This window comes from Artibeus jamaicensis, unplaced genomic scaffold (genome assembly GCF_021234435.1).
Source record: "Artibeus jamaicensis isolate MK-2021 breed Jamaican fruit bat unplaced genomic scaffold, CSHL_Jam_final contig_1132, whole genome shotgun sequence".
NCBI classification, from domain to species: domain Eukaryota; kingdom Metazoa; phylum Chordata; class Mammalia; order Chiroptera; family Phyllostomidae; genus Artibeus; species Artibeus jamaicensis.
The window spans coordinates 9,794,825-9,810,778 of record NW_026521221.1 but is presented as its reverse complement, the minus strand read 5'-3'; the positions used below and the strand labels follow the sequence as shown (position 1 = coordinate 9,810,778).

General features: G+C 50.7%; 1 protein-coding gene across 6 annotated transcripts in view; it reads left to right on the top strand.

Moving 5' to 3' along the window:
- The window catches only part of FRMD5 (FERM domain containing 5), a 286,582-nt gene that overhangs the window by 262,183 nt on the left and 8,445 nt on the right, over positions 1–15,954 (top strand). For 5 of the 6 annotated variants that reach the window (XM_037151903.2, XM_037151914.2, XM_053666287.1 and 2 more), the window contains exons 7-12: positions 749–836; positions 8,657–8,745; positions 11,563–11,626; positions 12,173–12,264; positions 14,768–14,842; positions 15,408–15,476. In XM_037151903.2, coding sequence (XP_037007798.1) covers positions 749–836; positions 8,657–8,745; positions 11,563–11,626; positions 12,173–12,264; positions 14,768–14,842; positions 15,408–15,476 — 477 coding nt within the window. The remainder of the gene's footprint in view (positions 1–748; positions 837–8,656; positions 8,746–11,562; positions 11,627–12,172; positions 12,265–14,767; positions 14,843–15,407; positions 15,477–15,954) is intronic. The other variant, XM_053666282.1, reaches the window with a different exon arrangement.

Below are 15,954 nucleotides of genomic sequence, written 5' to 3'. Positions count from 1 at the left end.
TTGTCACCTCCATTCCCGAATTCCCTCTTGGTAAAGCAAGAGGGTTGGCGAAGCAGCAAGATGTACAGGCCTCTTCCTTGTATTTCAGTCTCGATTAGATCACAGATGAGAAACCCTTGGCCTGCAGCCAGGTGACAGGTGTGATTTGTTTGCCCCTATAATATTTTAGATCATGAAATACCACATAAAAACAGCATCTCTGATTTCTCTTTATTAGTTTGTTTGCTTGTTTATTTATTTATTTTACCTCCACGGGAGAAAGAGACTCGGGCACCCTTGATCCGTGGGGTGTGGATTTGCCAGTGTGTGAACTGGTACGTGTGTTTTCTTATGTGTCTGTGGCCTGGCTGGGGCAGGGGCAAAAGGGGAGTGCGGCAAAAGCCCACAGCACCTGGTATTCCTGGGCCGTCTGACTTCTCATTAAAAATTCCATCTGACAGTGCTGGGCACCGCATCCCCACAACTATGGTCTTGGAGCAGAGGAGCACCTGCCTGCGTTAGATGGGGCGGCACTCCCCAGTTTGCCCCGGTCCCCGCCCATCCCTGCTGTTACCCTCAGCTCATGTCATTCATTATTTGCCCTGCCTCTCTCTGAACACATCTGCATTTTTGATCCTAGGCAGGAAATCTCAGCAGTTGTTCCTGGAACAGAGCAGAGAGTACGGTCTGGAAAAATTGTGGTGTGAGCCTTATCCTGAGCACTTAATAATTTGCCCCACCTGAAATCATCTGATTTTCTTTATTCCAGTGGTCAAACACCAGCAACTTCAGAGCTGAACTTTTTAAGAAAGGCGCAGACATTGGAGACGTACGGAGTGGACCCTCACCCGTGTAAGGTAAGACCTCCACCCCTCCAGCAGCTGGGTGATTAGCTTTTAGTGACAGACGCCAGAGAAAATGTCTCGTTTTGAAAACTGCTCTGGATTCCGAGCTGCCTAATTTTACGTTGCCACATCAGTGTCAGAGGGTTCTGAGGCAAAGTCAGTCTAAATAACAAAACTGGGGCTGCAGCGTGGCGGCGGTGGGTAATTTGGTGGCAGTGAAGAGAGGGGCAGTGAGGAAGCGCCCCTGCCCCTCAGGGACCCATCAGAGGACTGCCTGCCCTTCCCTGACCTGTAATCTAGTTTCTTTCCGAGAGTGGGTTTTATTGACTGTGGCAGCGTAAGTCACTGCACGGAACTGCAGTGGAGTCCCATTTGATTCCATTACGTGCGTGTGAGGGTGAGACAGGAGCCAGCCAGGCAGGCTGTGCCCAGAAAAAACCTCCGTAACTACTTACATGTGTCTGGCATTTCGGAGATGAGCTCAGGCGGCCACAGCCACTGTGGAGAGCAGTGGAGACCCATGGTCTTTTCCTGTACTGTGGCCATATCCCTCTACCTCCTCTCCATACGCTACCTGCTTTGACACTCCTGTCTCTGCCTCAGTTTCCCCCAGCATTTACCTCTGTCTTTCCACCCCTGGAGAGACCCCAGCACCACCTGTAAAACCGATCCTCACACTGATCTGAGGAAGACAGTGCCCAGTGGGAACAGAACACTGAGGGGACATCATAAGTTTCCAACAAAGTTGAAAGAACAGAAACCAAGGAGCCCAGTGATGTGGGGGCAGAGCTGCGTTTCCCTTGGCCTCTTGGTGAGGTGACCGTGATGTGCTCTTGTCCAGGATTTGGTGTTGAAGCGTCACATGTGCACTCTGACGACATTCTGCGTCCTGGCACTCCGAAACCCTGGGCACCTTCCTCAACCCCTCAGTTCCCAACCCCCCAGCACAGTCTCCTGCCAGATGACCCCTGTGTTCTGGGAGACCAGCGCTGTCAGAAAACACATTGATGCCTATTTACACCAAAAGTTTCACACATGGATGTTTAAAAATGAATTAGCAAAGCTCTGTGTCAATAATGCCCTCTGCATCACTGCTGTCGTTCAGCCTGCATTAATTGCTCCAATACTGTCAGCTGGGGGCCCACACAGGATGGAAGAAAGCCTGCAGTCGGCAGCCTTGGCTCTGGTCCTGGTCTCCTCCTCACCGGGGCCTCGGGAGGCTCCCCGGGCCTCACCTGCCTCATCTGTACACAGTGGGCACTCAGTACCAGTGCTCCACCCTGAACTGCTGAATCACTTCATGACCTTGAAGTACAGGGCTACCTAAAAATAGATTCTGTCACCAGAAGGTGCTAGTGTCTCTCATTTTGACTCCAGACCTGTCCTGTCCCCGTGAGGCCATGCAGAGTGCCCACCTCTGCAGAGATGGGTCCCTGGGCAGGGCTGTCACCTGCCAGCCCACGGTGGACAGTGAACTGGGCACTGCTGAGCGACTGTGGGCTCCTGGCTGAGCCCCGACCTCGATGGCCGTGTCCTGCTCAGGCACGGTCTGAAGAGACTGCAGGAAGGAGGAAGAGACACGTGTGCTGCACCTCCCATGGTGGGCCCACGGGACCCTTTCCTATTGTTTTCTCATTTAATCTTTATGCCAGCCCTGGGAGATGGATGGCATTCTTCCTGGTTTATCAATGAGAAGATACAAGTCCCAGGAAGCCACAGTTTACAGGGCCCTGAGTGGTAGAGTAAGAATTTGAACTCGAGTCACTTCCCACTGTGTCTCTAAGGAGCAGGAGCCCCCAGGAGACTTCCTCAGGGAGAAGGTGGGAGCAGCCAAAGCACTGGGCTCCCAGTCCCTTCTTCCTGGGCCCCGTCCTTCTCGCTCACCAGGACCCTGCTGCAGACCCCACACGTGGCCCCTCAGTTCATCTCATTGGGTTCGGCTCAGGATTTCCTCAGCTTTCTTCAGCAAGAACAGTTTGGGAGCGTTTACTCTTGTCATTAAGTGAAGTCACTTTGGTGATACACTACCAAGCACTCACCTTAATGTTGCTACAAGGAGAGCTGAAATAAGCTGGAGCACTCAGCGTAATAAATACTGTTGATTTCTATTAACAGAGAGGCAACTACTGGGCCCAGGGAATCTGGGGCATGCAGCCATAGGGAGGATAGAGGAGGAGGAATGGTTTTGATAATTAAATGAGAGCAGAACAACACTTTGGCTGAGCTCTGTTCTCCTGGACCCATTAAGAAGCTGCTGTTCTTTCCGTCCATGCTGATGGCTTCTTTCCACCCACAGTCTCCTCTTCTCTGGCCCTGGGACCAGGAAGAGGCGATCCTACCAACTCTGGGTGGGAACAAACAGGGGGCTCCAATATCTGGCTGGCTTACAGTGATGCCCAAACTCTGAACTTCCACAGGCTATCCTGAGCTTTCTGCACCTCCCCCCAGCCCCCAACTCCTGGCAGGAGCTCCAGCAGACCAAGCCTACAGCTGTTGGGCAAGGAGAGCGGAGCAAACCTCTGGCAGCCAAGCGTTGCACCCATTGCCCAGCCCCGACACCTCTCCAACCCCAGGATCCACCATCCTGTTCCTTCTAGGGGGCCCTGGGATTCACGGTTCCCCTGGGTCTCCTGCAGGCCTGGGCTGCAGTGAGCAGGCCGTCACAGGTACCCAGCCTTGCCCACCCTGATTGTGTCATAAAGGTGCTATTTCTTGAACAGAAGTGCCAAGCACTTATGTGCACTATCTCATTTAATCTTTTCAATAACACTATCAAGATATTCTTCTTTGTAAGATAAGACCACTCAGCCTCTGGGACTAACTGACACATCCAGAGTTCCCGGTACAGAGCAGACAGTTCTGGGACTTGAATCCAGAATTGTCTGTCTCAATACTGTGCTCTTTCAGTTGTCATTCACAGTCTTCCCTCTGGGGAGATGGCATTTATTTAGGAATAAAGCGGGGCCCACTGCCAGTTGTGACAGAGAGAAGGCAAAGACCTAGGAAACTACTGAAATCATTCAAAACTTGAACGGAGGCTCACCAGGGGGCTGTGTCAGTTCTGAAAAGACCAGGAGAAAACTGATTTCAGCAGGATCTAGGTTGGAGCAACTACACAAATAAAATTACAGCAGCATTACTTTGCTCTTCAAATTGGATCATCACTTTCATAATCTAGCCACCCAGGCTTCTCTCCAAACAAACCCTCCTCCCCAGCCTGACTAGTTGCCCGACCCCAGAGAAACAACAAGAAGGATCGGTGATGACTCGCCCTCACCCTCACGAGCGCTCCCCATTGGCCGCCTTCGTTAGGGTCACTGCTGAAACGAAAAACTCGACTTTCTGAGCTGCCATGGGTGATACCAAGCCTCTTGCAGGGAAATCCTCCTGATTTCCATGCTTGCTTCTGATGGCTGGGTTTAAGTACATTGAAACTCAGTGATTTTCGCGATTGACTTACAGGTTCCCAGCGACTAGCTCTTTCAGGAATGGGCATGAGTGTCTGGAAGAGCATGTGGGTCCCTCTTCACTAAAGTTTTTAAAGAACAATAGAGGCTTCATGCACCCAGATTGTGTTAGCTTAAGGATGACCCAGAGAGGCGTAACAACGAAGGATGCTGGGTCCTTACTCCGTCACACCCAGGACGTCCCCTGGGGAGGCAGCAGACAGAAGCCTACTTCACTGGATCGGGAGGTGTAGGCTGTGGGGACTGGGCTGCTTCCAAGAACCAGTCAGTACTGTGATTTCCCAAGATCCTTTTCTGGGCAGAGTGATCACCTTAAGGTAAACCGTCGATGGTGCAGGTCAAGTCTGATGGTGGGTTCCAACTGAACATGTGAGTGACTCAGTGCTGGTCCTCTCTCCATGAAAACACCTCTGGCCATGTCCTAGCACTAAGTCGTTTAGGCCATCAGACAGAAGTGGTATTTTTTAAGTATTATTTATTGTCCTTATTTTACAAATGAGGAAACTAAAGTTCAGAGAAGATAAATCACAGAGCAAATGAAAAACAGAGCGGGGCCCTGGCCTGGTGGCTCTGTTGGTTGGAGCCTCGTCCCATTCACCAGAAGGTTTCAGGTTCCATCGCCACTCGGGGCACATACAGGAGGCAACCAACTGATGTTTCTCTCTCACATCTGTTTCTCTCCTCACCCCCCCATCTCTCTAAAAATCAGTCAACATATCCTAAGGTGAGGACTGGGGGGGGTAAACAGAGCTGGGGTCCTAAAACAAGACAAAAACTCTTTCCACAAAGATGAGAAATTGAAAACGAATTTCTACATTAAACTGTAAAAGTGAACTGAACCCTTCTGACTGTTCGGTGGAGACAGCCCTAGCCACCTCGGCCGTCGAGACCTGAGTTTTGTTCTGCCTCCCAGGTCCATTAATAGCTCAGTCCTGTGGGCACTGATTTCATCTGGATGGGAAGGGGACAAGTCACTGTTGTCTGTGTCACTTCTCGTCCTCATTTCCTTTTTTTTTTGTCACATAGTATTTCCTTGCTCACACAAGTCCCCAAGGCGGGCTCACAGTGAGAAAGGCATGTTAGAAGAAACTGGGCACGTTCCAGAGAAGGTGTCAGTGTGGCTGCCTGTTTGTGTTTTCACCCTGGTACAGATAAAAGGTTTCTCACCGTAGTTCCAAGTCCCACACCTCACGAGCCAGACACTAGCAGACATGCTGGCTGCCCTCCCCTCTGTGGATGCCCAGGTGCCAGGGCCTTGCAGTGGCCTTCACCTGGAGCTGCGGCATTGGGAGCAGTCTGGAGAATTGCTCCATGAGAGACTGGACTGGGATTGGTCGCCGTGCTATTGTTTCTTAGTGGAATGATGTGGCATCCATCAGGGTCTGTTCCCAGTTGTTCCCTGTTCCAAGTCAGCCAGTGTGGTCAGGAGAGGCTGCCCCCCCCCCCTAAGTCCAGCAGCTTCCTTCACTGGGAGGCCAGCCCGGCAGCCTAGCCAGCAGCACTCAGCTCTCGGGGAGGGGGGGAACTTTCTGTTCCCTTTGCTGTGGCCAGAGTCCCTGCCTGGAGTGACTCCCACAGATCTGTGTAACAGCCTCTGCCTCCTTCCCCTTCTGCCCACTTTCACTTCAATTCCCACATGTGGCCCCCAAATCCCCTTCTTCCACGGTCCCCTAACGAGAGCAACTTCTCCCTTTCTACCCCAACTTCCCACACCCTCATTTCCCAACTAACAACTTTTAAATCCATCAACCTCGGGAAAAATAGTAACATGTTAGGTTTTATCAAAATAAGATTTTGAATTAAGTTCAACAAACTATTCTAGTCAGTAGCAGCTCTAATATCAACAACACAACCACTAGCATGTGCTGGGTACCTACTGAGCATGTCCTGAGGGCAGAGGGCAGTGTCCACCCTCAGTTTTCAATGAGGCTATGAAACAGAAAGGGACCTGGCCGAGGTCATACAGGCAGGAGTGGCAGAGCCAGAACCTGGGCCCGCCCACGGCTGTGGTTACAGCGCAGGTGCTCTTCCGCCCTTCCCTTGGCTGCAGGGCTCAGCAGCACAACAGAGAGAGGCCCTCCCCTGCCCACCCTGCAGCTGCCCTGTCTGCTCTTTCCCAGTTACTTCAAGCCATCCTCAGTCCTCTGTAGGCCTGACCCTGTGTTTCCTTCCTTCCATCCATTCTTCCTTCGAGGCCTCTCCGGTGTCAGGGAGCCCTGGAAACCTCCCCCCACCTCGCCCCACTGTGCCTTTCATCTCATTTTTGCTCCCATATGTTCTTGCCCCACTGCAGCCACACTGGCCCCTCTGGTGCACTTCACTGCAGGCCTGTTCTGTGAGTACAAATAAGGTGAAGTCTCCGCCCTCAAGTCTCAGTCTTTGGAAACCTACAGCTTTAGGAGTTCCTTGGCTCCTGCCTGCACAGTGTGTGGAAAGCTTCCTGGTGCCCACCCTCCATCTGAGGTGGGCTGCCTCCCTGCCCACCCCTCCCAGGCATCCCCCACCCTAAGGTCCAGCCTGCCCTGACCCGTATCTGCCAGCTTAACCTGCCAACCTGCCGGGTTAGCGCAGGTGCCCCCAGGCAGGGACGGTGCTTGTGTGCGGTGCTGGTGCTCAGGTGTTAACAGCCACCACCAAGCACTGATGACAGACAGGAGGAAATCCAGCCCCATGGCTTCACCGTATCTCCAGGTTATTTTTAAACAGCTTTTTGCTGTGCCCATGGGTTGGGTGACATTGTATTTGCAGCCAAGTGTCAGGGTCACTACAGACCCTGAGGACTGTAATAAAATAATGTAATAAAACTACATTAATTGGAAATGTTTGCAAAACATACTTAATTTATTCCCTGGGCCCAGATGCTCACACCTGTAACCCTGACTCTATGAGACAGTTTTAGGGCAAAGCTGCGTTTTTTTCCTTGAGGCGAGGCTCATGAAGCCCTTACAGAGGCCCCGCTGTTCTCAGGAAGAACGAGGCTGAAGATCTGCTCCAGGGTAGGAAATCCTGAAGGCGGGAGACTGGCGAGCCCGGCAGCCAGGGCCCCCACTTGGGTGCCTCATGCCAGCTGCCTGACCTGGACTCTGTGGCACCGTCGAAGCGGTGGCCCAGACCACTATCCTGCCCACACATTTGACCAGCATCCTGCTGTAACTTTCCGGCCACCTGAACACACCCTGAGAGCAGATTCTCACCTGAGGCCCCTACCACGAAGGAAGCTCTGAGAGAGCACAGCCCCACGCGAGAAAAGACCTGGTCCTCCCAGAGCTCCTTTTCCCAGGCGAGGGGACAGACCTGCACCTTCCCCCGCACCTCCTCCCGTTTGCTCAGCAGAACCTTAAGCCTGGTGTTTACAGACTGATGGTGACAGGTGACCAGGGGCCTCTTTGTTGGTTAAAGCACTGCCAGGGCTGGTGATGGCCACTTCACGTGCCAGTTGCTTTTCTTCAGCTGAGCTTTCCAGAGGGAGCTGGTGTGTCGGGCCCATCGCGGTAACTGCCACATTCTCACTCCCTCTCTGTCCCTCCCTCTCCGTCCCTCCCTCTCACGGCAGCTCTTTGGGGATGTAATTCACATATCATAAAATCCACCCTTTTTAAAACTATGCAGTTTAGTGGTTTTTAGTATATTCAGTTATGCAAAATCTCCACTATCTAATTTTAGAACATTTTACCACCCCCCAAAAAGAAACCCTGCACCCCTAACTGCCACTCCCCTTCCCCACGGCTCCTGGCAACCGAGAGCTTCTTGTCTCAATGGATCTGCCTATTCTGGACATTTCATGTAAACAAAGTCATACGACTTGTGATCTTTTTGTGAACTGGCTTCTTCCATCACCGTGTTTTCAAAGGTTGTAGCACGTGTCAGTACTTCATCCCTTTTTACTGCTCAATGTTACATTGGGATTGTTTCCACTTTTTGGCTGTTATGAATAATTAATCCTACTCTAAACATTCATGTTCAAGTTTCCGTGTAAACATACGTTTTCAGTTCTCTTGGGTACCCGCCCAGGAGTGGAATTGCTGGGTCATAAGGTAAACTTTATGTTTAACAATTTGAAGGACTTCCAAACTGCTTTCCAAAGTGACTGCGCCTTTTTGCAGTCCCACCAGCAGTGTGTGAGGGTGCGCTGGTCTCTTCGGAAGTCCAGAGCAGCCTTCTAAGGTCAGTATCATTATAATCGACAACTTACAGTTAAGGGCATCAAGGCTCAGGGAAGGTAAGTAACTTGCCTTTTGCTTCCAAATGCCATGCTCTTCCTCCTGCGACCTCCTGCCAGCATCGAGTATTAACCGATGACCAACTGTTCCTCACCCCGTCACCTCTGTCCCTGACCCCCTGATCAGAAGTCTTTCTGTGTTGCAGGATGTGTCAGGAAACGCTGCATTTCTGGCCTTCACACCTTTTGGGTTTGTCGTTCTTCAAGGAAACAAGAGGGTCCACTTCATTAAATGGTGAATATCTTCATTTCCAAGGCAGGCTTTTTATACCTCACTAACTGGGGAGGGCTGTGGTTCCCCTGTCCTTTGCCTGTCCTTGGGCAGTTACGGTTCTGATCCCTCTACAAAGCCTTGCATCCGCAGTGCTAACTGATGCAGGTAGTGGTCTCTTCTGGGGATCCTGTTCTTCCAGAGGAGTGTTCCTGAGAGCCAACAGCCTCTCCAGAGGGAGAAAGGGTGGAGGGTGGGTTTCCAGGTATGATGAGAGGCTTAGGGCTGGAGCCAATGCTACAGAAGCATAGTTCCCATGAGGACTGAGACTTTGGGATGGTTCCCTGCTGAGGGCCATAGCATCTGCAGGGGTGCTTACTCCCTCACCCACTGTCCTAACAAAGGAGGGACTCACAGGGTCCCCTGGGGAGACAGAAGTTACCCTGCTGCCCTGGCAAACACCCTCCTTGGGCCAACCCTTACTGTGGGCACTGCCTGCAAGAGCACAGATGCTGCTCTGTCTCTCCCCTTCCTTCGGGGTCAGGTGTCCTCTGCCTCCAAGTCACACCCCCACTTTTTCCTCCCTCTTCCACTCTCATTTCTAGAAGGCAGGAGACACTGCCTCAGCTGAAGCCACTCCAAACCGCAGCTGCTCTGGTGGTCTGTGGGTCTGTCCCACTGCGTGGCTCTGGGAGCCAATGCAGTGCACACTCTGGTTTGTTGGTGGACATTTGGCTGCCCTGGAAACCCTTTTTCTGGCCTGTGCAAATATCTTTGAGCCTCATCAAAACATGTTGCATATTCTACCAAGCCCCTGTGATTTCTGTACCTTCTTGGGCCTTGGACTGCCAAGTCTAAGCTGGCCAATTCCTCACATGAGCTTGGAAAAGTGGCTTTCCTTGGCCCAGAAGAGCCGATGGGAATCTGGGGATGGAGCTGCTTCCTGCTGAGCTCTCTGCTGAGGGTACTGCAGGGCATCTGTGCTCCCACATCCTCTTTGGCTCCCATGCTGACCTTAGAGACGGACCCCACCTTTCCACCCTCACTGCTTTTGTAAAGATGGGCAACATGATGGTAACGGAGTGCTCATCATGTTGATGAAATGATCAACTGATGTTGGACATGAAACTGATCTCAGACGCACACAGCACAAGCTGGCCAACTCACTGTGCTCTCTGGGTGAAGATGGTGAAGGTTCAGGGTCTTCTGTCCAACAAAATACTTTTCAAGAAAAGACAATGAGCATCATCAGGCCACCACTCTCCCTCCCAGTGAGGAGCACTTGCCATGTAGATACAGTTGGGTTGTCTGGTGTCCCTCAGCCCAGCTCCTGGGCCACACTCTGAACAGAGTAGCTGCCTCATGAGGTGGGACTCACCTGTTACAGGGACCTGCAGTTCCTGAAGCATCCCTACCCCCCTCCCAGAAGCCCTGATGTTCACCTGGCTCCCCTAGATCCTTCTCCTCTCACGTCTGCAGGAAGTCTCTTCACAATGTCTCCGCTTTCATAAGTCTCAGCCCGATCTCACTTCAAATAGAAAACCCTTCCCTGTCTTTCTTGCTGAAGCCTAGACAGTCTGTGTGGTTGTTTACATATTAACCGATTGATACGTATTTTGTGCATGAGAGATTGAGTGATTGATTAATGGGAGTCAAACGGGGAAGGAATGCACTATGTCTTGTATTAGCTCAGAATTGGCAGTCAGAGCTGTGAACTCTCATTCTGACACAGCCGTGATTTCCAGGGAATGTGACCTTCCTCTGTCCCCAGTTTGGTCCAGTAGTAAACTGGATATACATGGTTCTCACTATCTTTCAGCTACTTCCTAGGATATTGAGGAAATCTCCCTAAACATTGCAAAGAGGAAGAAGCCAAGTAGAGGCCTATGTGCACGGTCAGACTCCGTAGTGCCAGTGGGTAGAATAATGAGGACCTTGCCCCCTGTGAGGTTGAAGGGCTGTTGGGCTCCAAAGGGCAGCCATGTCAGGCAAATGGAGGGAAGAGTGACCGGTGTGGAGTCCTAGTTCTCTGGCTCTCAGGGACATCCACCTATGACTCTGGTCATTTTTCCATTTTGTAAATGTAACCAAGGCTGCAAGCAGTATGTGGAGGTGAGGTCTAAGCCGTGCCTTGTACAGTAACCATGTCACTTCTGATTTGTGTCTGTCCCACGGGTGACATACCCCAGCATCCTGTTTGCCTCTTTTACTGCAGCCATTCACTGGGCTGGTGGCTTCAAGGATTTTTCTACAAAAACCCCTAAGCCCCTTTCCTGGTCAGTACGCTGCATGACTGTTCCATGTAATCTGTTCTCTCTCTCTGGTATGTTGTTCCATCCCCTCCCCGAGATCGTTTGACATGTGTCTGCATTAAACTGCATTTTCCATCCAGTGGCACAGTCACCTGAAAGACTCAACTCCCTCAGAACCTAGTTGCATTGTTTTTCATTCTTTGCTGTATCTTGAACTCTGGCCTCATCAGCTACTGTGGCATCTTGTGTTTGATAGTCCCATCCGGATAATGCACCTGTGTTATGAACCAAGTCCTGAAATGGCCCGGGACCGCTCTACCTAGACTCACTTCCCATGCCAGTGCTTCCCTTTACAGCCACTATTAGTGAGCCTGAACTCCTCCTCTCACCCTGTTATTATAGTTTGATTGACCAGAAAACTGTGGATTGAACTGTTCCAACACTGCGCTGCTGTCTTTAGTTCTAATTTTGGCTAAAACTGTGTCTGTGCCTGGAGCCCCTTCCAGTCAGGGTGGGCTGTGCATCTACCAGACTTGGCTGTGAGCAAGCAGCCCACAGCAAGTGACTGGCACTCTTTTTGTGCTTCTAGGAATGAAGTGACCAAGCTGAAATTTGAAGGGAAGACTTTCTATTTATATGTAAGTCAGAAAGAGGTGAGTGCTGGCATCCTTCTTTTCAGGAGGGCTGGGGTACTAGGATGGTTCCCGATGGTCAGGGCTGAACCACCATGCTCCATCCAGGTAGAGCTAAGCCATCTGCATGCTAAGCTAAGAGCAAGGTCAAGACCTGGAGGTGTGGGTGAGGTGGCTAGGCCCTGGAACATAGGGCTCCCTTAGGGATTCCAGTGATACCCAGAGGTTCCATGCCTCCAGGAAGTATAGTCAAAAAGTAAGATTATTTTGCTTCCATATGGAAGTTCCAAGATAATAAATAGAAAAAAAAAACATTTTAGATATGAGAACCACTTTCTCTGGTGAGAACTCTTGGTTCAGTTTGTGCCAGCTGAGACTGACTCTGATGGGCCCTGTCCCAGGGGGTCCTGCAGGCCTTCTCTTCTGACTAGCCAGCAGCCCCTTCCCCGTCCACAGCTTGTGCGCATTGTGGGGGCCCTCAGAAAGCTCAGGGCTCAGTGTCCTGGCCTACTTCACCTTCCACTTCTGTATCCACACTCAGCTGTTTCTATGTGGGATTTTTTGTAGGAAAAGAAAATTATTCTCACATATTTTGCTCCAACTCCAGAAGCCTGCAAGCACCTCTGGAAATGTGGAATTGAGAACCAAGCCTTCTACAAGTGAGTGGACACTTGGGACTGTCGTTAGCAGAGCCAAAGTCATAAAAGCTACTTTTAGAGCACTGATGGACAGGCAACTTGGAGAAATAAGATGTGAGGTGACAGGGCTAGGCTTCTTTATAAAACTCAGACCCCATTTTGGGTGGGTGTCTGTGTGCACCCCCTTAAGGGACAGAACTGAATGGGTCTGGAAACATGTTTTGGTAGAGCTGCCTAAGGGAATTGCCTTGCGATGTCCTTGGACAGCCCTCAGTGGCAAACCAGGCCTGGGTTTTCATTGTTGGGCCAGAAAAATCCCGTGGGTGCCTGACTCAAACCAAACCGGCCCTGTGGGGCCAGTCCGAGCCCTAAGACAGCTCAGAACACCACAGGTCCATGAAAGAGCAGGTGCAGCCTAGACCAGTTCCCTAAGCCTTAGAAAGATCCTGGGGCCCACTCCCCAGTGGGTGACCCGGTGCTAAGCTGGCGTTGATTCCTGCCCCTCCAGGAACCTCACAGCCAGAAGTGTTGCCAAATGACAGGCCAAGTGCCCTGGAGCCTGGAATGAGGTAGCTGGAGGGGGGCAAGGACTTGTCTGGTATTAAGAAGCCTACTTCAAGCCAAAAACAACTTTATTTACCAGAGAATTTTTTAAAGTGTTTGAGAGTTTTGTGCTCAGTTTTCTTTGCTTAAGAAAGTGGTCATAAAGGCATTAGGGAGCAAAGAAAGAGCCCATTGAGAAACTGGGGTGATGCCAGATAAAGTGTGTTTCACTAAAACCCTTGGTCTTGTTTTTAGAATGCAATAGTTTATGATTTAACAAGCTATGTCTTAATGAGGACAACATAAGACAAAAGTATATGGTATGTTCTGCCCGACAGGCCATAGTTCTCCCTCCAGTAACCTGAAGGATCTTGGAGAGAGCAGACTTGCTTGCTACCCATGCAGGCTGCTCTGGGATGTTGACCAGCAGAACTGGACTCCTCCCTCTTACTGGGGAAACCACCCCAGAAGTTGTTTCTTGGGCAGGCTTTCTGAACTGCTTAAAACTTTCTATGCATTTGATACAGAATCAGGATGAACTGAATGGGTGGCTTGAATGCTAAGTTGAGTGATCTTTATTCCTCTCATGAAGAAGAAGACACTTGGAAAAGATGACTTCTTTTGCATGGTCAAATTTCCCTCCCATTCAGTCCCTGGCTGTCCAAGGAAAGCCAGGAAAACATTCCAGCACCATTTCTGAAGGCCTTCATTTCTCTGTCATGGGAACAGAACTGTGCTTCTGCACCTGTGAGGGTGCAGTTTCTGAGTCTTTCCACTCATTAATAGACCTCCACACCTACCCAACCCTGCCAACACCCACAGTGGAAACCAAGGTCCCTTTGCAGTTTCCCATTAACTACTTAATGTTCTAATTAAGTGCTCAAAGTCTCTAGCTTGGGTCAGATCCCCAGTTGTGCCAAGTCTCTAGCAGCAGCTACTTTGGCCTCTGAGCATCTCTCATTCACAGATTCCTGACTCTGGCCCAGTGCTCTGAAGGGAGCCAGGTCAGACTCACGAATGTGCTTGGGCAGGAAGGCAAGCAGGCTGAGCCTCACAGAGCCCTGAGATAGGTGAGGGTGGTGACTCTCAGGAAATGCTGCTCATGGGTTGTGAGGACAGTTCCCTCAATATTTACTGACTGCTCCCAGCAAAGGCTCCAGACTTAGATGGGTTCCGGGTTACATTAGCAGCACGGGCGTCCAGGGCACACTTGGGAGACTTCACTCCGGGCAGCTCTGCCTAAACTTCCTTTTCGAAGTGGAATCAGAGAAGTCACCTGAAAGGGTATTTCATTTTAGAGTCTCCACATCAGCTGTCTCTACAGCCTTGAGAGTAGTGTTAATAGGCATTCTGGGGATGGGAGAATGGTTTCAAGTTCAAATAAATGATGGAACTTCCATTAAAGTTAAGCTAGCTTCTTCATTTCAGGACTTCCCAGGGCCTTTAATATGGTAATACACTTTAGGACTCCAAGGAGATGGCACAGGAAGGCAACCCCACCCTCTTCTCCACCCTCATCAGCCAGACATGGACACAAATCATCAGATACTAGGACTGAAAAGGACTCCTGAGGTCAGATAGTCCCAGCCTGTTATTTTATAGATAAGAAGGCTAAGGCTGAGAGAGAGAGAGACAGACAGAGAGAGAAGCCCAAGGTCACACTGCTGCAATTCAGTGGGTGGCATTCTGTTACTCCTCCAGACCATACCCCCTAACTTTTTCCTCTCGGTCTCCCTGGTCAACCCCATGAGCACCCATGGGAAGCCCTCACTCTCCTGACTTGAGAGTGGGTTTCACCGTGCCTGTCCCTGGCACTGAGGCCATGAGCACAGCCCTCAGGTCCTACAGGAGATTCAGAGACCAGCTGGGCTGTGAAGGGCCTTTTCCTGAGGGGTTTCTTTGGAAGGAGCTGGGAAGGCGCTGCCTTAGCCTGAGAGACAGCTGCAGGCCATCTCTCACACTGGACTTTGCCTTCCTGCAGGCTGGAGAAGTCAAGCCAAGTCCGCACAGTGTCCAGCAGCAATTTATTTTTTAAAGGGAGCCGGTTCCGATACAGGTAAATAGTAACAGTAAGTAACCATTATGGACCTATTCTCAGACCCTTCTCTCCAGGACAGTGGCTCGGCGGTCCTTACCCTTGTAAACAAAGAAACTGGGAACCTCCAGAAAAGCCTGAGGTTTCCACCAAATTCTGTCTTCATTTCTTTCCTTCCCTGCAGCTGGGTCTGTAGGGTTTTCAGTGAGTGCCTTCTCCTGCCCTTACAACAGCAGCACAATAGGACTATGACAGTAATTATTTTCATGTCTGTCTAAGGGGGGTTTTTTGCAATATTTTGGAACATGCTGGACAATGAGGAATCATTCATAAATGAGAATGGAAGATCCCAAAGACTCCAGAGAGAGAGAGAGAGAGAGAGAGAGAGAGCGCTCTGTAAGATCAGCTGTCAGGGCACGTTAGAACTCTACCCCAGCAAGCAAGCCATTCACAGTGGCCTAAACTGTGGGAAGGGCAGGCCAGAGAGGCCATTTCCCAGTTCAGCCAGAGTAATCCGAGATCTTACAGAGGAGCCTGTCCTGGAACACTGTCTCATTTTTTCCTTGTTTTATTATACTACTTACAGCGGCCGAGTTGCAAAGGAAGTAATGGAGTCAAGTGCCAAGATCAAACGGGAGCCACCAGAAATCCACAGGTAGGCTGCCAGGGGCTTCCCCCAAAAGCTGTTCGAGCACAGGTCCCAGAACCAGCAGAGCCAGCAGTTTGAGTAATGTGAAGATTATGGCCACAATGGTTCCCAAAAGGGGCAAGGAGAATAGGGCAGGAGAGGAGAAGAATCTCATCTCAGCTAAAGGTCTGGGAAGCCACCTGACCCTCAAATCCCTCAGCCTGCAAGGAAAATGGGGGAAGGCAGGCCGATACAGGCAGCACAGACAATGCATCAGATCCAGGAGCCACCTTCCTGGGTGATTCTCTCCTGTCCTCCCAAGCCCTAAGGTTGCTCAGACACCATGGAGGACATGTCCAAGCAGCAGGATTTCATTGGCTATGCAATCAGTTCATTACAGAAAGCCAGGGACTGCCCTGCATCCCTCTCACACTATGTGTAAACTAGTTTTGAGATCCATGCTTTGTGCATAAGCATAAATTATGCATTTCCTGAAGCCCATCTC